Source organism: Myxocyprinus asiaticus, chromosome 1 (genome assembly GCF_019703515.2).
Source record: "Myxocyprinus asiaticus isolate MX2 ecotype Aquarium Trade chromosome 1, UBuf_Myxa_2, whole genome shotgun sequence".
Taxonomy (NCBI): domain Eukaryota; kingdom Metazoa; phylum Chordata; class Actinopteri; order Cypriniformes; family Catostomidae; genus Myxocyprinus; species Myxocyprinus asiaticus.
In genome coordinates, this window is record NC_059344.1 from 40458467 (window position 1) to 40480002 (window position 21536).

The window sequence follows — 21536 nt, forward strand, 5'->3', positions numbered from 1 at the left end:
GGCTAAACTGTACACTAAATATGTGGGGACTATTTTGACTGGTCCATAAAATCATAGTCATAATCTCTGTTAGTTCTGATTATTCAAGAACACTATAGATATATAGCCTAGTACATAAAAGAATAATCATATATTGTTGAAATATTTCTGATGAACTGAAATCAGTGTATTTTGATACAGTCTTGCCAATCTCTGGCCTTAGATAATTACAGAGTAATAACTGAAAGCAGTAGTGAAATATCCTTATTAAGGTTTAAGGACCATGTGTGTCACACACAATGGGATGATCATATCATAGCCTACTATTAATTAAACGCCATCATGATTAAAATCACATGGAGAAGTGCATACGATTTATCCAAGAACCCACACAGGATGCAGACTCTTCTGTTCTTGTCTAATTTTTTTTAACATGGTTTCACATGGTAGTATATTGCCCATGTAAATGGATTTAATTAATTTACAACAAAACTACAATTACAATAAGGCATTACAAAATAAAACATGAAAAACAGAAGAAAAAGATCAAAAACAGATCACACATAAAACTAACTAATGCAGCAGGATCTTCTGCAAGGCTAAAGACAAAAATTAACATTTCCCCAAAATACAAATAAAAACCTGAAAGTCACCATTTTCTATTATTATACCAAAAGCTATATTATTTCAAATAAACTGAGTTAATGAATGTTCCGACATTCCAAGCCAATTATGCAGTCTCTAGTGTTCTGATGAAATTCTGTTCGGCTGTGGCAGCGCAGACAAGTCTCCTCCCATCAAACACACCCACGGCCTGCGACGACGCCTACACGGCTGGATATTGTAGTTTTATTCTTTGTGCGTTGAATGGTGACGGTGGAGCAAGCATCAGCGTGAGAACTACAATACCCATCACAAACAGACCCACAAGCGCGCTTGAATGAAAGAGAATAAAGATTGTGGGGGTGGATGATAGTAGACGATGAGGTGGTTCTCTGAGTGAGATACAGTCAAACACTTTATCATGCTGATCGGCCTCGTAGAGAAGAGGACATTTCTAAGGACATTCGATCTCTTTATTTTTTTATTTTAACCTCAGCTTTACATTACCAGCGATCAAACACAGGGTAGAACTACAGTGTACAGTGTACGCTCGTCCTTGTTTCGGGCTTTTTGACAGGTTCATCACACGGGCTCTCGACTTCCTCACTGTACCGATATGTATCGCTTGCAATCGCTGGCAGCTCGATCACTGATCGCTGGGGCTCTTGATCAATACACCCCCTTAGCGCTGACCTCTCTGCCTAATTTTACCGGGGTGAGACACAAATCTCAAGGTCCGTCCGTAGAGAAGTACAGGCAGATGCGCTTCAGCTCCGCCAAGGCGAAAGTGGCTGCTGGGAGTCTGAATGGTAAAATGCGGGAGAAGACCCTGACTATGGAGACACTCAACCCGCATGTGAAGGCTGTGGAGTACGCCGTGAGAGGACCCATCGTCATCAAAGCTGGAGAAATAGAGAGATACTTGGAGGAGGTGAGAAAATCACAGCAGGGGTAAATACGCCACAGTTTCATAGATGATGTTGAAATATTTGGTTGTTTCGTCAACTTCGGGCACTTTTCGCAATGTGGACTTCTACACTGCAAAAAATAATTTTCTTAATGACTATTTTTGTCTTGTTATCAAGTTAAAATATCTAAAAATTCTTAAAATAAGATATATTTACTTGACAAGCAAAGTGGCATAAGATATTCAGTCTTGATTTCAGAGAAATCTGACAAAATGTAGAAAACTTTATGCTTAAAAAAAAAAAAAAATCTGTGTTTTTCCTTTGAATTAAGTTTATTTTTCTTACCCCATTGGCAAATAGTTTTTTCTTGTTTTAAGCATAAACCTCACCAAATTTAGGTGGATTTTTCTGAAATTAAGACAGATTATGCTTGTGAAGTTTATTTATCTTGTTTTTGGAATGTCGAGATATTTTTACTGGAAAACAAGATAAAAATACTAATTTATATTTTGTTGTTGTTGTTGTTGTTGTTGTTGTTTGTTGTGCAGAAAGTCTCATTAAAACATTTTTCAACTAACAACGTCAAACAGTGTATGTACTGGTACCTGCATAACAGGATATTCATGTCATGTCATTTGCCTTGAAAAGTCCCACCACAGTGTCATTTCCATCACATTTTAAATTCAGTATTGTGTTTAATGACATTTGATTTGATTTTAAATGTTTTTTAATTCATTTGTTTTATGTATACCTTAATACACACAATTCTGTAATGTTTTCATACTTTTAGTATAATTTGGCAAAATTACAGTTTGAAATGACGCCCAATAAAAATATTCTTCTCACAAGTGATATTCACCTTGAAATTGTTTTTTTCAAACTTAATTTTTCTCATATTTCATCTCAAGCATGCTCTTCACCGACAATTTTGTCAACTTAATAAGTATAACAATGGCACTAAAGGCACACCTCAAGGAACATTTGCAAGATCGAAAAAATAGATTTCTATTGTATATTGAATGTTGATAGAGCGATATCATTTGTGTGAAAAGAAATTATAAAGTTGTTTTGATTAAAATTCTGTTTGTAAAAAGAAAAAAAAAAGTTAAAAGGGGTAAAAGTTCCCCAGGGGGTTTATAATCAAGTTGATATAGGGGAAATATTTACAGTAAAGAATTTGTCAACTGCTTTTTTTTTTTTTTTTTTTTTGTAACAAATTAAGATAATGCTTATTTAAAATAAGGACTTCTGCAAAGTTTGCACGATTCCCTGTTAATTTCAAACACATTCAGCATTTCATTTCATCTCAAGTATTCTATAAACAAATGATTGGATCTGTCAGTGTGAGTCTACTTTGAACATTTTTCATGACAAATCTACCCCCCCCCCCAACCTAACGTAAACAAGTTTTATGGGGGCTTTTTTCACCTTCAAGGGGGCTTTTTACCCCAGATGCTATCCTTTCACATACTGGAAAGTAATTGAAAAACATTTGAATGAATCACCTTGAACAAAACTGGAAATAACAAATAAGTATTTTGTCTCAAAATAAATGTGATCATTTCAGATTTACTTTAACTACATAAATTTGCAAAATTTTAAAAAATGATTGAATATTCCATCAAATTGCCCTAAAACAACCTTTAGACATTACACACAATGATCTCACGGATCTCATTTTTCAGTGTATAGTGACAAACAGGTGTTTAGGAAAGTACTGCGGTAGTTTTTGTTGTTTGGGAGAAAATCAAATCAGAAGTTCCTTTTAACCCATGGAGCCTTGCCCTGTTGGACCCTTCACTAACTTAAAAATATATTAGGAGCAAAATTATTTGATTAGGTGGAAATGACCCACAAATGTGGAACAGTCATCATTTTTGAAAAATTGATAGAAATTGTTTTCACACAATAAATACTGAAATTTTTTGTTTCACATTTTGTTTAGATTATCATAGTTGTATTAATTTGTATTGTTATATTAGATTTTCATAGTTTAATAATAAAAAAGCCTATACATAAATTATAAAAGTACATAAAAGGCATTTGAAAGGTACTAAAAATAGGCCTCGGTAAAAAGTTTCCACAGTCTCATGTGAATTTGTAAGAATAATACGAGATGGCGAATTCATAAAAAAATCACACGACTTTGGTGTCACACATTTTGTACGAACAATCACATCCACTTTTCTCGTTTCCTTCAAAGCTCTCATATTTCTGTTCTTTCATTGCGCACAAAACGTATTTATCAATTACGGTCATGGTCATAGCTTCAAATTTATGGTTAAGTTTAGGTATGGGCTTTGAGTTAGCGGTTAAAATTAGGAAAAATATCACAAATTTGAGTTCGAAACACAAAAGTTTTTCTTTCTTCTGTCCAAACAGGCCTTTTTCATTACTGTCATGGTTAGGTTTAGGGTCTGTGTAAGGTGTTACACCTTACTGTTAGTTAGTGTTGTCAAAAGTTCCAGAACTTAAGTACCAAGTTGATACTAAAATAAAAAAGATGTAACGATACCAGTGTTTCTGCATCTATCCGTTACCAGCGCACAGTATGACTGACACACAACAGCTTTAAAATGCTCATTTTGAGCACGTGCTCTGTTACTCCTTACTAAACTAAACTCCTTACTAAACCACTAAAGACTGCAATCTTAGTGTGGAAGAGCTGCGTACTTTGAATGAATGCATAAATCTGACCACTCATACATATTGAGAATCATTCAGGACATGTTGTATCAGATGACAGAGCAGAGCACTAATCTACTGTGAACCATGCAGCACATGTAAACTACATATTTATATAATTAAATCACAGCATTTGCGCTTTAAGCTCAACTCAACTTTATTCATACAGCATTTAAAACAACAGAGTTGACCAAAGTGCTTCACAGTAATAACATTTAAAACAAAACATTTAAAATTTACCACATACATAATCTAAAACACAAAATACAAACACTCCAAAACTATGTCGTACATTTAATTTGTCAGACTCAAAGGCCAGTATAAAGAGATGAGATTTCAGACGTGACTTAAAAATATCTGTGTCGCAAACAGTTTATCCGGAAAGTGAAGATTCTGGCAAAAAATAAATGTCATAATAAAAGCATGTTCCAAAATATAAGCTAGAGCCCTGAAATTGAAGAAATGGTGACAGAAATATATTACAACTGTATAGTAAAATGTAATATTCACTGTAATTATAGTAATAATTAATAATAGTAATTATTAAGCAGTATATCACAAGCAAGACTGCTGTTGAATAAAAGTTTGGCAAAAAATGCAATCACATGTTGAAAAGTTTTATTTTCACTTGTTAAAAGTTTTAAGAATTGATTGATTAGACACCATTTTGATGATGAAATTAAACTCTAAAACATGGAGTTCTGTGAAATAATAATAACAGAAAGGAAAACATGATTTGGTAAAGAATAAAACAGATTTCAGCGGGGTGCTATTAAAAACACTTAAGCAATGCATCCTTGATTGAGAAACACTTGAAGGAAACATGCATTTCTTTTAATTTATTATTTACATTGAAATGTAACTTTTTAAAAAGGCTAAACAGGTGTGTTCAATTGCACATTTTCATATTAGCATATTTATTCTGTGGTACCGAAATTGGTATCGAGAACTGTAAATTTCACTGGTATCGGCACCGACTACTGAAATTTTGGCACCGTGACAACACTACTGTTAGGTTTACCTTTTCCCCTACACACACTTAGTTTAACAAGGAAACAAAACATCAGGGTTAGGGATTGGTTGAAGTCGTAGGTTTTTGTATGAATGAAGTCGTACATTTTCGTACGAATGAAGTCGTACGATTTCTTACAAATCTCGTACTATACTTTTGAATTCTCACAAGTTGAAATCTGTTCATTAATTTGAATAAAAATCAACCCCTGTGACATACAGTTGCCTGAAGTTGAAGAAACACATAGGCCTAAATGTCAATGTGTACTGATAGAAACTGTTCTGGCAATTCTATAGTTAGCAAACAGTAGTTGCATAAGTAAATCTTCTCCCTCAAAGATGTTCAACCACAGATGCAGAGAATATGAGAAATCATGTGTTTTTAGTCATTTTAGGCTCATTAATAACTAATTGAAAAACTTCAGATATAATCAAACATACTGTAAGATCATTTCTACACCAGGGTTAGATGACATTCCCTCAGGGACATGCAACTGTTGCTACTGCTGGAAGCAGCCGAAGTAATATACAAAATTATTACCTCACAGCACGCCTTGGCTCATCTCTCTCATTTTTTTAAATTTTTTTTTTTATTTTGTACAAAAGGGTATTGAATGGGAACAGCCAACACAGGCCATGGGAAAGTAATTTTAGGCTTTAACCTACTTTCGTCGCTACTATCAAAGCAATGCAACAAAAGAGTCTAATTCATACAGTGCTGACTATTCAGCAATAATGTTCCTTTTACTCTCTTTACCATGACATAAAATTTGTTATAGCTTGCAGACTCAGTCATGAGAGATAAGCACTCAGAAATAGACCTCTAAATATAGCCCATGAACAGGTGGCTTCTGGACCTTCAATGATGGTGGGACTGTGCACTGGCATGCCTTCAGCACATGACTGGATGGGACGTCCTGAACATCCACAGAGTAATTTGTGGACTACGTTGATGCAAAAAAACCTATAAATTGGAACATTACTTTGGAACATTATGTAGTTCATCATATAATGGACTTCTCTCTCATTGTTCTACAGGGCAGTATAAAACCCTTCTCTGAGGTCATCAGAGCCAACATTGGTGATGCACACGCCATGGGACAGCAACCAATCACCTTCCTCAGACAGGTAACGAAAAATCTCCAACATGCAAATTAAATTTCCCTGAACAGTTCATTGCTCAAGGCACATTGTGGCATAACAAGTAAACAAATCATTGTTTTATTACTCACAAAATTCTTCTGCAGCTGTAGAACAGATTCTTCAGCTCATTGAATCGAAGACCCCGTTAACACCAGGTAATAAGATGCGTCTCGGGATTTCCGATCACATGTGGTGAGGCGAGACTCATTGCTGTTTACACTTGGTCGCTTAAATGCATCCTGTGACCACTTGTGTTCGGATTTCGAGGTGAGGGTCTCTGATTTCATGATGACATGCAGTACATCAGTCATCATGTCAGTGTGTTGCTGCATGACAGTAAACTGCAAAAAAGTCCAAAATCATGAATAAAACTGCCGCTCTGTTTCTCCCAGATGCAGTTGAAATCTAAGTACAAACGCAACATTTCGAGCAGAATTATTTGTTATTTTAGTGGATTGCCTGTGTTCGCTGAGCTTCAGATGTGTTCTCATCTGTGTCTCTTCATGTTAATACTAGACACTGAAGAATTTCTGTGAAAAACTCGTACTTGTTCAAACATTCGGAACGGATGGTTATTTCCTTTTAAAGCCACTTGTAACCGGCAAAGTTTGAACTCTTGTTTTAGCGTAGTGTGACTGGTAAGAGGTGGTGCTTCCCTGTTGTCCAGGACGCATCAGGATGGATTAGCATTTACATCTCATGCATTGTGGTCACATGCGTTTTTGACTGCCTCCACTACAGTATGTGGTTTTGTGATCTGATCACAAAATGTTTGCACAGAATTTCCACCTGTTTTAACGCTGACCACTTGTGGTCGGATCACCCAAAATGCATCTTAAAACCAGGTGTAAACGGGGTCTAAACGACAGGGCTATCATTAGCCTGTATAAGTTTATACAAATAAAACTTTAGGCCTTTAAGTTGTTTCTGGTTAATGCAATATTTAAATCCGATTTCTCAGTCCATGTTTACCATTGATGGTTGTGTTCATTCTGTATCATGAAATAAGCTTTTGTTGATCACTCACAATTTTGGAAGACACTGCAAATTCCAGTGGAAGATGGCCACTTGTGATTGGCCTAGTTTAGTCAGAGTTGATCTAGCCTTTCAGTATGAGCTGAACAAAAGCTTGTGTGATGGACCGAGCCTGTCTCTGCACCATTGTAGCTGCAGCTTGTGACATGGAAATAAATTTGCATGAAAGCCAAAAGGACTTAGATTTGCATGCTAACATGGTTGTCTCTAGTCAGCGTGGTCAACGTGTGGCTGTTCTAACTAAAGAGAGGCTGCCTCCGGCCTGCATGGTTATGGCTTGGAAACTTTGGGAGGAGCTGGATTCTGCTAGCCATCTGCTTATAACTCTGTTTTGCTAGGGAACAAAATTCTTCCTCCAAGCACTGTTACACCCCCCCCCCCCCACCAATGTGCAAAGAAGCTTACAGAAATGCACATTAACCCCATGCCTCTTAGTGGTCAATGGAGCTAAATGTTTACAATGGAGTACTGTCAGAATCAGAACTCATTAGATTAACTGCATTTTAGTTGTCTCTAATTCGCCTTTGCTGTTTCATTGCAGGTGGTGGCTCTCTGCACATTTCCTGAGCTGATGGACAGCCCCGGTTTCCCAGAGGATGCGAAATTGAGAGCACGGCGTATCCTGCAGGGCTGCGGGGGGCTCAGTCTTGGTATGCACATTTGCTCCTAAAGATGCATTGTTGAAACTAGTGAAAACCTTGATATTAAGTTTAATGGTTTGCTTTGGTTGGCTTTTTAGTTTGAAATTATAAATATAATAGAATTATAAATTCAATTTTCAGCATGGCTCTATAGCGATGGTAAAATGCCCTGCTTTGTAGTTCGCACAACTCTCAGGAAGCTGAAGAACAATAGAACTGTACCACAACACTCAGTGCCATTCAGTGTCATTTTGCTACAGTAAGTGTTTTATGAGTGCTAACTCATATGTTTCTGTCGCAGGGTCATATAGTGCAAGCCCGGGTGTAGAGAACATCCGCAAAGATATTGCAGCTTACATTGAACAAAGAGATGAGGGAGTGCCTTCTAACTGGAAAAACATTTACCTCACCACTGGAGCAAGTGATGGCATTATGGTAAGTGATGGTATACAGTCGCCCCAAAAAGTATTTTGACACTTAAGCCAATGCAAAGTATGAATGTCTTTGCATTATAAAACAAAAAAAGAAAAGAAAAAAAAAGCATGTCACAAACCAACTGTGTGGTTTCAAATGATAAAAAAAAAAAGTTAAATAGTTTATTGTTCAAAATCAAGACCAAGTACTTTGACATTATCTGGTTGTCAAATTGTGTGGGACATGTCCTTAATGTGATATATGCATTTTGATTTTGTTTCAAAGACTATTCTGCGACTGCTGGTGTCTGGGAAAGGCTGTTCTCGGGCTGGCGTAATGATCCCCATCCCTCAGTACCCTCTCTACTCCGCCGCTATCTCAGAGATGGATGCAGTACAGATCAACTACTACTTGGACGAGGACAACTGCTGGGCCCTGGACATCAATGAACTTCACAGAGCTTATCAGGCTGCCAAACAGCATTGCCAGCCTCGCGTTATTTGCATTATTAACCCTGGCAACCCCACCGGTAGGAAAATTATAAAGCTTTGTAATCATGTGTGCTTGGAAACCTAATACCACATGGTTATTAAGATTCAATAGCATGTGTACTGGAAAGATGAGAATGTCCACCCTGCGTCATGCGGTCATGATCTTTCTCTAAAATTTGTTAAGACAGTGCCAGTTCTTTGACCCCATGTGTAATTATAAATGATCATTTGATGGTGCTTGGAGAGTACTGTATCTCATCTTAATATATTGCAAGAAGACTGACGAAGGTGTTGAATATCTGTTGCCCTGATTTCCTTCATGCCTCTTTAACCTTTCACAGGTCAAGTCCAGAGTAAAAAATGCATTGAAGAAGTCTTGCACTTTGCCTATGAAGAGAATCTTTTTGTTATGTCAGATGAGGTAATACCATCTGTGCTCTTTTATATTCAACAGTTAAATTAAAAAAACTTAGTTGAGGTTTAGTATTAGGGATGCACCGATACCACTTTTTCTATTCCGATACCTGAAATGATACCGATCCCGATCCGAGTGTTGTTTTTTTAATTATCAGTTAAGAATATCTACTGTATACTTCACTGTGTTATACTAATTTGGGTACTTTTTTTTAATGTAAAAAAACAAACCTCGAACTATACATTATTTCAATATAAATGTATATCCTATTGAGAAAAACTTTGTTAACTAGTCTACTGAATAAGGCTGCAGCAAAATTAACAATAATTCTAGTGAAAGTCTTGGGTAGAAAAGAAGCAAAGTTTTCAACTTGTAACTGGACTTTTTAGGTTCACTTTAGTTGTAAGATATCAGTCCACTTTTTTCATTCACAATTATTTTTTGGAACCCAGTCAACTTAAATATTGTTGTAATTTGTAAACAAATAATAATGATAAAATAAATTATTATTATTATTATTATTATTATTATTATTATTATTATTGACTTTTAGAATTTGATAATACAAGGAGTAATGTATTTTAGTTATGCACTTTTGACTTTAAAACCCTCTGGCTTTTATTTTGACGGTCGGAACACTCCAGGAAGTCCTGTAAGTGTCTGTATTTGAGCTAGTTCACGGTAGTTTCATTCGCTTATTCAAAATCTGGTGAAATACTCCTCCGGTGCCGTTCTTAATGCATATTATAAGTAAACCGAATTATCGAGCAGCTACATTTCAAATGTTGTTTGTGTGGAGTGCTTACATACTGGGCCCCGCTCTGAGAGCTCGAGCGCATCACCAGCCTGCGCGTGCTATACATGTGTGTCAACAGAGCCGCGTCATTCACTGATGTGCTGCGCACGCAGGGCCGTAGCTAGTGGGGTGAAAGGTGGTAACGATTCTAGGGGCCCAAAGGTCAGGGGACCCAACAACAAATTCTAAACTGTATTTTTTAATAGGAATGGGGCCCAGAGCAATGTACAGTCAGGGGGCCCATGTTACCTTGCTACGGCCCTGTTTGCATGCATACTAGATATTTACTTATTAAACACAGCCTTTTGCGATTTATAAAGCTATCGCATGTCTTCACGTGGCTTTGAATGGCCACTCATATGGACTACTTAAATGGTGCATTTATGGGACTTTTATATCAGTTTTGGAGTTTGACGGTAACGAAAACGACGAACACACAGTATCAGATTTGGATCGGGCACGTCGTACCTATACCCGATCAGTCTAAAAACATCAGTATTGGAGCTGAAAATCCAGGTATTGGATCAGTGCATCCCCATTTAGCATATATTGCTGTAAGTTAGGGCTGGGTAATATATAAAAATTGCTCACAAAGTCAAAAAACCGCTTGCAATACTAAAATATATTCACAATAATTTCATAGGCGATATAAAATTAATCAACATTGTGAATATTGTAATGATTTTAATGCACTTTTTGGTCATTAAAGGAATGTTCCGGGTTCAATACAAGTTAAGCTCAATCGACTGCATTTGTGGCATAATGTTGATCACCAAAATAAAGAATTTGGACTCTGCCCTCCTTTTCTTTAAAAAAAAATAAATAAATAATAAACAAAATAATTGTATATATATGTATAAATATATATATATATATATATATATATATATATATATATATATATATATATATTTTTACAGGCACTTAAAATGGAAGTGAATGGGGCCAGATGTAAACACCTCTTAAGCCACAAGATGTAAACATTATACAGTACATGTTAACAAGATAAAATTGCTCACTAACCTTGTCTGTGTAAAGTTATATCCAGCTCCATTGCCATGATGAGGTAATGCCGATAAACCTTGTAATCTAGGTAAATGATTTTATCACACTAAAATCATGTAGAACAGATTTTATCATACAGAAATCACATTAACACAATATTTTCATCTTATGCCCATACTTTTAAAACAGTGTGTATTTTAATGTTTATGGACTGGCCTGCCCATTCCATTGTAAGTGCTTTACTGTAAATACAATTTAATAAATGTTTTTAATAAACGAGGGACAAATTTCATATTGGTGCATATAAATGAAAATGATTAAATATTCTTTGTGTTCATTAAGTGAAAAACAGTGTGGGAAAACATGATGCCTTGATTATGTATTACTAGATTTTTTACTGTTTTTGTTTCTTACATAAATCAGTTACATACAGTAAGCCTGATCGATGATCAGGAACGATTATTTCCCGTCAAAAGGGGAGCAGAAAAATGCATCTGAAAATTAACCTACAACTCCTGTTGTGTGTGAAACGAAATGTCTTTTGTGTGGAATTACTTTGAACTGAATGACACAATGACAGCAGAATTGCTATTTGTAAGCTTTGCACCGTTCTACTGAGGTGGAACTACCGTTAAAACGTTTAACACAACTAATTTGATTACTTGCCTTAAAGCTCGACACAGCAAGGAAAATGACAAGTCTGTTAAAGTTAAAGCGGAGGTTGCTTCATCATTCAGAATTCAGTTAATGTTAGTTTATAGTGTGCTTTTTAGTTTCTGTGTTTCGTTTATAACCGAGACCATTTACTCTGAAACATGGACGACATGGAGAAAGAAGTTATTTAAATTTCTTTTGAGCTTGGGTAATTAATTATCAGTGATTTGCAACAAAGTAGCGTTAAAAAGCAGAACCATCAATCTATCGGTTTTAGCACACAAATGCAGGACAATATTGAGAATTTCTTAGCTATATCCCCCAGCCCTACTCTTAGTCTTACTTATCTTTAAACATATTTAAGCCTGATACTTTCAGGAAGTACATGTGCCTTAACTACTGAAATTCTGCTCTAATTTTAAATGCTTGACTTCCACATGCCCACCATGTTCTCAGTGTTGGTTTGTGCTGTTACTGGCAGGTGTATCAGGACAATGTGTACGCTCCTGACTGTCAGTTCCACTCCTTCAAGAAGGTGCTATATGAGATGGGCCCCGAGTACTTTAACAGTGTGGAACTCGTCTCCTTTCATTCCACCTCCAAAGGATACACGGGAGAGTGAGTATCGCTGTCTGTGACCCTTTGCTGAGGTCCACATGTGCCTCTTTATTCCGATATGGCTTCTCCAAGATCAGTTTTCGATGGGACAGATTCACATGACATAACCACAATATCCTGAAACATATTTAGAAGACATCTGGCTTTGTAATTTATGATTTTAAATAGAAATATAAAATCAACCACCCTGTAAAATTAGTGTCAGGTTACTGCCATTTGTAAGGACAATCTTAACTGGTTATAGTTTTAGAAGAAGTTCAGGAACTGATCTTGAGGCAGTGCATGGTTGTTGCATTAAATGCATTATTTGTTATAACAGTAAGTAACCACTATTACTTTATGTTCAAGACAGTTCAAAATACGGTTCCTCTATTTCAGCACAATTCAATTAAGTTCTAACACCATTCAGAATGTGTTCTGACTGGTATAAAACAGCTTTCATTGTTTCTGACAAGTTTAAACATTTAGGCCTATGATGCAGTGAACTAATTTTACATGTCCTTCCACAAGGTGTGGCTTCAGGGGTGGATATATGGAGGTAGTCAACATGGATCCTGAAATCAAGACCCAGCTGGAGAAGCTTTTATCAGTGAGACTATGTCCCCCCTTGGCTGGCCAGGTTGCAATGGATGTCATTGTCAACCCTCCACAACCAGAAGAACCCTCGTTCAACCAATTCCACCAGGTCAGTGTAGTTTCTAGAGCAGTACAAAGACAATGCATGGGACAATAGCTTCGTTTGTATTCAGTTTTTTGTATGCAAGCCTGTAAGTATAATAATATACGCATTCCAGAAGAATACTTTGGCTTTAACTGGGCATGATTCTGTTTGTCTGATCTCTCAAAGGAGAAATCTGCTGTGCTGGATGCTTTAGCAGAGAAAGCAAAGCTAACTGAGCAGATCCTGAATGCGGTTCCAGGAATCAAGTGCAACCCCGTCCAGGGAGCCATGTATGCTTTTCCCCGCATCTTTATCCCTCAAAAGGCAGTGGAGGAAGCCAAGGCAAGTGCTCCTACTTGGGCTTGCTGGTGTAGTCCTATTGTTTTTGCTAGCTGAACTTTGGTGTCCACAAGCTTCCATTACACCCTACATTGTTCGACAAGGTGTAACCAGTAAAACCAATTCACCAGGCTGTACCCAGTAATCCCCAAACCTGAATGCCAAACAAAATCCAGCTGTTTAAATCTGTCTTTTAAATGCTAGCCATGATGTGCAGACATTTTCGTGGCTTGTTTCCATGAATGGAAATTCATTTCCAACATACACACAGATATCCCTGCTCGAATAAATCCTACAGCTGTTCAGAACTGAATGGATATTTTTTTTCAGAACGGATACTTAAAGAAATATTCCGGGTTCAAAACAAGTTAAGTTCAATGATTACCACAAAAAATAATTAACTCGTCCCTCTTTTATCTGGGTTACTTACAATGTTTGTGAATGGTGGCCAATTTTTGAATGTTAAAATACTCAGTATAGCCACAAGACAAACAATATGCATGTTAACATGATTTTAGTGTGATAAAATCACTTACTAACATTTTCTGTGTAAAGTTATAGCCAATTTTACAACTTCGTTGCCATGACGATGTAATGTCAACAAACCCTAAAATGACTAAAAATGACAATTTAAACAACTTTACAGCTCAAATTATATGCTTGTTTTAACAGAAGAATTGTAAGTGCTTTTATAAAGTTTTAAGCTTCACATTCCTACCTTTTAAACCTTCAAAGAATTGGCCACATTTTGTGGAATCAACATTAATCCCTTACAAAAAAAATCGAAACTAGCCGCTAACTTGCCACAAATTTGCAGCTCGTTATTTTCACATACAAATGAACTTGTGATTCATCGCAAATGTTTGCCAGAAGTTTGTAGCTCTTAACTGGTAGTGGTTAACCTGCAGCAAACCTTTGGCAACAATGGACAATTTGCTGCAAGTTTGCCGCAAAGCTCATTTGCATGTGAATAGTATCTGTGGCGAATTTGCGGCAAGTTTGCAGTGAACTCTTAAATTTTTCCAAGGGAATGCCTCAAATGTTGTCGATTGAACTTAACTTGTATTGAACCTGGAATATACAGGTGCATCTCAATAAATTAGAATGTCGTGGAAAAGTTCATTTATTTCAGTAATTCAGCTCAAATTGTGAAACTCGTGTATTAAATAAATTCAGTGCACACAGACTGAAGTAGTTTAAGTCTTTGGTTCTTTTAATTGTGATGATTTTGGCTCACATTTAACAAAAACCCACCAATTCACTATCTCAAAAAATTAGAATACATCATAAAACCAATAAAAAAAACATTTTTAGTGAATTGTTGGCCTTCTGGAAAGTATGTTCATTTACTGTATATGTACTCAATACTTGGTAGGGGCTCCTTTTGCTTTAATTACTGCCTCAATTCGGCGTGGCATGGAGGTGATCAGTTTGTGGCACTGCCGAGGTGGTATGGAAGCCCAGGTTTCTTTGACAGTGGCCTTCAGCTCATCTGCATTTTTTGGTGTCTTATTTCTCATTTTCCTCTTGACAATACCCCATAGATTCTCTATGGGGTTCAGGTCTGGTGAGTTTGCTGGTCAGTCAAGCACACCAACACCATGGTCATTTAACCAACTTTTGGTGCTTTTGGCAGTGTGGGCAGGTGCCAAATCCTGCTGGAAAATGAAATCAGCATCTTTAAAAAGCTGGTCAGCAGAAGGAAGCATGAAGTGCTCCAAAATTTCTTGGTAAACGGGTGCAGTGACTTTGGTTTTCAAAAAACACAATGGACCAACACCAGCAGATGACATTGCACCCCAAATCATCACAGACTGTGGAAACTTAACACTGGACTTCAAGCAACTTGGGCTATGAGCTTCTCCACCCTTCCTCCAGACTCTAGGACCTTGGTTTCCAAATGAAATACAAAACTTGCTCTCATCTGAAAAGAGGACTTTGGACCACTGGGCAACAGTCCAGTTCTTCTTCTCCTTAGCCCAGGTAAGACGCCGCTGACGTTGTCTGTGGTTCAGGAGTGGCTTAACAAGAGGAATACCACAACTGTAGCCAAATTCCTTGACACATCTGTGTGTGGTGGCTCTTGATGCCTTGACCCCAGCCTCAGTCCATTCCTTGTGAAGTTCACCCAAATTCTTGAATCGATTTTGCTTGACAATCCTCATAAGGCTGCGGTCCTCTCGGTTGGTTGTGCATCTTTTTCTTCAACACTTTTTCCTTCCACTCAACTTTCTGTTAACATGCTTGGATACAGCACTCTGTGAACAGCCAGCTTCTTTGGCAATGAATGTTTGTGGCTTACCCTCCTTGTGAAGGGTGTCAATTATTGTCTTCTGGACAACTGTCAGATCAGCAGTCTTCCCCATGATTGTGTAGCCTAGTGAACCAAACTGAGAGACCATTTTGAAGGCTCAGGAAACCTTTGCAGGTGTTTTGAGTTGATTAGCTGATTGGCATGTCACCATATTCTAATTTTTTGAGATAGTGAATTGGTGGGTTTTTGTTAAATGTGAGCCAAAATCATCACAATTAAAAGAACCAAAGACTTAAACTACTTCCGTCTGTGTGCATTGAATTTATTTAATACACGAGTTTCACAATTTGAGTTGAATTACTGAAATAAATGAACTTTTCCACGACATTCTAATTTATTGAGATGCACCTGTATCTTTAAATAATTATCTTAGAATGTTTTTTTGGAAAGCTACTTTTCTACCTGGCTCAGCTTCCACTTAATTTAGTCTTCAAAACTTTGTGTCCTGTAACTCAAAAATTTGACTGATTTGACATCTCTTTGGCAGGCTGTAGGAATGCAGCCTGACATGCTCTACTGCCTGAGGTTGCTGGAGGAGACTGGAATCTGTGTCGTTCCTGGTAGTGGCTTTGGGCAGAGAGATGGCACATACCATTTCAGGTAAACCTGCTCTTAAACATGAACCATTTTAATTTGATTTTAGATGATTTCTTTGCACAAGTTTTGAAGCTTGAAATTGCCAAAATAATAACCATTTTGAAACTGATTTCCCCCTCATTAAAGCGGACAGTCCTGCCATAAACTGAAGCCACTGGTTGAGCCAGTGTTGCTATAGACCATTTAAAGCATGTAAACGATAACAAGGATTTTGAACGCAAGTGTTCCTGCAGCACTTCCGGTATCGTTAACAGATCCTTTAAATAGGGCTCTGAGTTTCTGTTTTCTTCAAATAATCTCAAACTTTTACCTGAAGTGACTTATCCACACGTTTTGTTGATACTGAGCATCTACACGAGAGAGGCGATGAAAATGCATCGTAGTTTAGCTGCTCACAATTATTTCCTCAGCGGAGAGCTCGGGAACTATCACTCCTGTTATAACAAAATCTTTCTAGCAAGTCAGGTCACTCTGCGGACATCTTTGGAATGCTCTCAGGCAGCTGTTTTCTTTGTAAACAAGCAGAGTACAAGTGCAGCTCCTATCTACTTGAATGGGAAAGACCATTCCGGTTGAAGTCCGCGATGTGGGAATATTATGGTTATTTAAAAGACCCACAAGGCATCATCAATGTTGATGGTTAGCCAATTTGTAAACTTTGTAGAAAAAAGTGTGATCGGAATCGGAGCTGTTCAAAATCGGAGCAGCAGCACAGCTACCTCCCTCTCTCTCTGCCTATCGCTCACTCACTCGAGCGTGTGTGCGTGCACGCACGGGACGAGACATGTCTTTTGCACTCTTTGTATGGTGGAATTTAATAACCATCGTAGCTCAACAAGATCACCCACGAGTGCAACAACGGCATGATTCGCAAACACCAGCGAAGTGGTAGGTCTGCTCCATCTAAACAGTTGAAAGTTTTTAGAAAATTGCCAGTCAGACACTTGTGGATGCGCAAGACAAACAGCGTATACCGACAATCATAGAAATTCTGTTTTTATCTCAAATGTATATCTGTATATTGTGTGAAAATATGCAAAGATCATAGAGATGTAGGCACAAAACAGCAGAAAAACGAGTGGTTTTAATGTTATCATAAAGGGGGAGAACAAGATGACGGTGATTTTTTTTATTTTTATTATTATATTTAGAAACCGTATAAATAAAACGTATGCATAATTTGATTCATTTCACTTGGCATTGTTTTTCCTTCATTCAGAAGGTGCACATAATGGAAAATATCTGGAAAAAGAGTCAGATTTTAATACAGGCCTATGTATTAGAATTTATAATATTTTCTGCATTTCAAAAATCAGTTAGGGACGGCATCAACGAACTATAAAGATTATTAGAATTATTTATTCATCCAGACAAATGCCCCAGCATCACATCCTGGGCCATCATCCAGTCTGATGATTCGTTGCTGTATTTTTCTAATAAATGTAGCAAGGCACCTTAATACCGTCAGATGCAAATGTTTACCACAGTTTGACATCACAATGTGGAAGTAGTAGAGTCATTTTGGGAGCTTGGTTTCAACAAATACTCTTTTTGCAGTGAGGAGGACGTTTTGACTTCTGAAACTTAAACTATGTTTTTATCTAAGAAAATTTGATTCCTCATGTCATGACTCCTTTAAATCCAATATATTAAGAAATAACATACATTTATATCTTGGCAATCTTACTTCCGCATTACCCTCGGATATTATAGCTTTATATACTGAGCCCTTATGATGTACTTTGGGACCTGCTTCTTGCCTTGCTAGTGGCAATTGTGAGTGTGGCATTAGCATGTGGGGAACATGAAATGGGTATCTCTATTTTATACTTTACATGACTAAGTAATGAGTAACACTTTTTTTTCTTCTATATGTTTGGTGTCATTGTTTCAGAATGACAATCCTACCACCCACAGAGAAGCTGAAGGTACTCCTTGGCAAAGTGCAAGATTTCCATATCAAGTTCCTGAAAGAGTACTCTGCTCTGGAGCAGCTACAGAGATGAGATCTGCCCTGATCTGGAAGTATATAAGCTGGCCAGCTCCAGCTCATGGCTACTTAAAGGAAGAGTTCTCCCAAAAATGAAAATTTGCTGATAATTTACTCACCCTCAGACCATCCAAGATGTATCTGAGTTTCTTTCTTCATCAAAACAGAATTTAAGACTTTTAGGATTTCATTTCAGGCCTCCACCTCTAAACAATGGTTTTTTTGACGGTCATTTCCTGCCTCCTCCTCCACGTGACGTTACCAACGAGCTTACATCATCCCTCTCATGAGCGCACGTCACAGAGATGTACGGAAGTGAACATTTGTAGTTAAAAAGTATATAAGTATTGTTTCGTTTCTAAAAATAATCAATCGTTTAGATTGAGAAGAACTTTATTTGTAGACTGGAGTCGTGTGGATTATTTTGATGCACCCTAAATATGCATTTTGGACTGTCAAAAAATGGAGGACATTCACTTGCATTGTTTAAAGGAGGAGGCCTGAAATGAAATCCTAAAAGTCTTCAATTCTGTTTTGATGAAGAAACTCAGATACATCTTGGATGGCCTGAGGGTGAGTAAATTATCAGCAAATTTTCATTTTTGGGTGAACTGTTCCTTCAACACACTAACCACTCATTTAAATTGAATTTATTTTTGGGAGGTGGTTTGGTGGTAGTTTTGTGGAAATATTAGCTGTTTAGTCAGATGTAACTCTAAGCTTGAATATTGAAGAGGGCACACAACAACAGAAATTTTTTTTCTTTATTTTGTATTTAAATAATAAATTCTAAAACGGTACATGATCAGACACCCGCTACCATAAATGAGATTCAACAACATAGATCAAGAAGTTTCCAAAACTTTTGCAGTTATTTGCACCAATGTGCAGAATTATTTTGTTGGCAAGGCATTTCCACCATAAAACATCATCCGCAATCTTTTTTAATATTCCTTCTATTCATGTTGCACCTTTATGAACGATTTAAAACTATTTTGGCCGATGCAAATTTAGCATTTTTTCACTTTGGCTGTATCTTTAAAACGAAAAGGGTTTATGACTGGAACGCTGAAGGTATGTTATGGTTCTGTAAAGTTGACAGAAATACTTTAAACGTTTATGTTGGCCTCTCCATAGTTGTACTCATTGCCATGCAATGTACATGACAAACTTTTTATTTAAAAAAACAAATACAAATTTAATGGCAAGAGAAGCTTCTGTTGAGGATTGTGAATAACAATGATTTATGGGGTCTCAGACTCTGCATATTTTCACTGTAGATATTTGGCAGCATGGCTAAAAGAAAACATGGAGTGAAGGGAGCATTTGTGGAAAAAGTCCAAGTGCTGGCCTATAACTAAAGTTTACTTGTGTATTTTATACACTCCTTTAGCCATGCAAGCAATTTGAAAGTCTTTATCATCGTCCTGTTTGAAAGAAACCAGTTAAATGGATTTTTTATTGGAATATTTACAAATGAAACGCATGCCATTAGGTCAGATATATTTGTGCCAAAGTCAAAATATTTTTATTAACTAGTGGTTTTAAACATCCCTTTTTGACTTCTCATCTGTCATTGTACTTTTATATTAAAGCCATTAACAGTGAATGAATAGTTAATGCAGCGCAGTATTCTTTTGAGCTTAATGCATATTCTATCACTTCACTGGAGGTGCCTTCAGGATTTAATGAACTGATTTGTTTTCTCTCTACATGCAGTAATGTATCTTACACAATTGTAATGAAATTTTTTTTTTGTTTTCTTCTTAATATAAATGTTCCTTTTATGTACTTTTTGAGAATTGGCCCAGTGTTCACAATTTGTAAATACTAATTGGAGCTACAATTAAAGTTGTAGTGGAGACTGTTAAAGCTGATTGCATCTGTTCCAAGTTTTCTTTTGTTTTTACTAAAGATGACAAAATGAAATGTTTATTTTGATCATTAAACAATCGAAGTGTATAATTTTTCCAAGTTTGTCAAACAATTTCCCTGTGGGGATTAATGAAGTACTTTCAAATCAACAGTAATGTTTTTATTTTGCTCTACATTTCAATTTACAAGTCTGGGAAAGCCTGGAATTATGAGAATTTTAAAATTGTGATTTTGAGGCTGGAAAAAGTAATCGAAATTAATAGAATCCTAAAAAAAAAAAAAAAAAAAACTGGAAATTTCTGTTCAGCTCTACCTATATAGTTAATTGGCCAGAAGCTACTTTTTGAATGCAATATGTCAAATGACTTTTTCAATGGGGCCGTGGAAACCCTGGTCTAAAAAAAATGTATACAATACTGTATATGCAAACAAAAAACGGTTCCCAGTGGCCATGAGTAAAATGAAATGTAAAACTAAATCTTCCTGTGTAAGTTAAAGGGATAGTTCACCCACAAATGAATTCTTTTATTCACTCACCCTCATGCCATCCCGGATGTGCATGACCTTTTCTTCTGCAGAACACAAAGATTTTTAGAAGAGTATTTCAACTCTGTTGGTCCATACAATGCAAGTGAATAATAGCCAGAACTTTAAATCTTCAAAAAAGCACATAAAGGCACCATAAAAATAATCCATATGACCCCAGTGTTTAAATCAATGTATTCTGAAGCAATATGATAGGTGTGGGTAAGAAACAGATCAATATTTAAGTCAATATGTTTTTCTTTTTTCACCTTTGACCAGCCCCAACCAGTAGGTGGCGATACGCAAGAAGAATGAAGTGCGAACGATGAACAAAGTTTTATTTTTGGGGCAACTATTCCTTTAACTGCTAATAGACTTCAGTTAAACCAAGCACCTCTGCAGTAAGATGATGACCAACATGGTTGTTTAATGTAACTTATTGCCCTCAGAGCAATTCAATTACCTTAAACAGCTATGGCAAATGTACATTCCCACAATTGCTTTCTTCATCAGAGGAAGTTTTTTGGAAGAGTCTTGCACTTTCGTCAGCTGCTCTGCCTTTGTGATTGGTTTAACCAATCTTAGTGAAAGATCAGACATGTTAAACACATAAAACCCTTGTTTTACCATTGATCTGCCTGCTGTCATGACAATGGTGAGTGCAGAAGACACAAAACAAACATTTTATAAAATCAAAGTCATCCCACAACTGCTCCAAAGTCTATATTGGAAAAGGTAGATACCCGATTCACCAAAGGCATTGCATCTCTCATCAGTTCTACTTATGTTGGACAGATTCAAACAGAAGTTTAAAACGTGCATATTAAAGACTTACAT

At 36.7% G+C, this 21536-nt stretch overlaps 1 protein-coding gene across 2 annotated transcripts; it reads left to right on the forward strand.

The window, feature by feature from the left end:
* The first annotated feature begins 920 nt into the window (after positions 1 to 920).
* Positions 921 to 20264, forward strand: LOC127441360 (alanine aminotransferase 2-like). Of its 2 annotated transcripts, none has more exons than XM_051698729.1 (11): positions 921 to 1513; positions 6225 to 6314; positions 7906 to 8014; positions 8307 to 8440; positions 8705 to 8948; positions 9252 to 9331; positions 12262 to 12398; positions 12909 to 13083; positions 13246 to 13401; positions 16200 to 16312; positions 18204 to 20264. In XM_051698729.1, exons 1-11 carry the CDS (start codon positions 1199 to 1201, stop codon positions 18313 to 18315), a joined length of 1665 nt encoding a protein of 554 aa, XP_051554689.1. In that variant the 5' UTR covers positions 921 to 1198; the 3' UTR covers positions 18316 to 20264. The 2 variants fall into 2 exon arrangements, with proteins under 2 accessions (XP_051554689.1, XP_051554774.1); XM_051698814.1 differs by having other exon boundaries at positions 1418 to 1533.
* Positions 20265 to 21536: the final 1272 nt, after the last annotated feature.

Bases quoted from the DNA above. Each gene is read 5' to 3' on its own strand.
- LOC127441360 (XM_051698729.1), top strand. From the start codon at position 1,199: ATGTATCGCTTGCAATCGCTGGCAGCTCGATCACTGATCGCTGGGGCT. The intron at 8,949-9,251 runs GTAGGAAAATTA...AACCTTTCACAG, and splicing joins TAACCCTGGCAACCCCACCG to GTCAAGTCCAGAGTAAAAAA. The intron at 13,084-13,245 runs GTCAGTGTAGTT...GATCTCTCAAAG, and splicing joins CGTTCAACCAATTCCACCAG to GAGAAATCTGCTGTGCTGGA.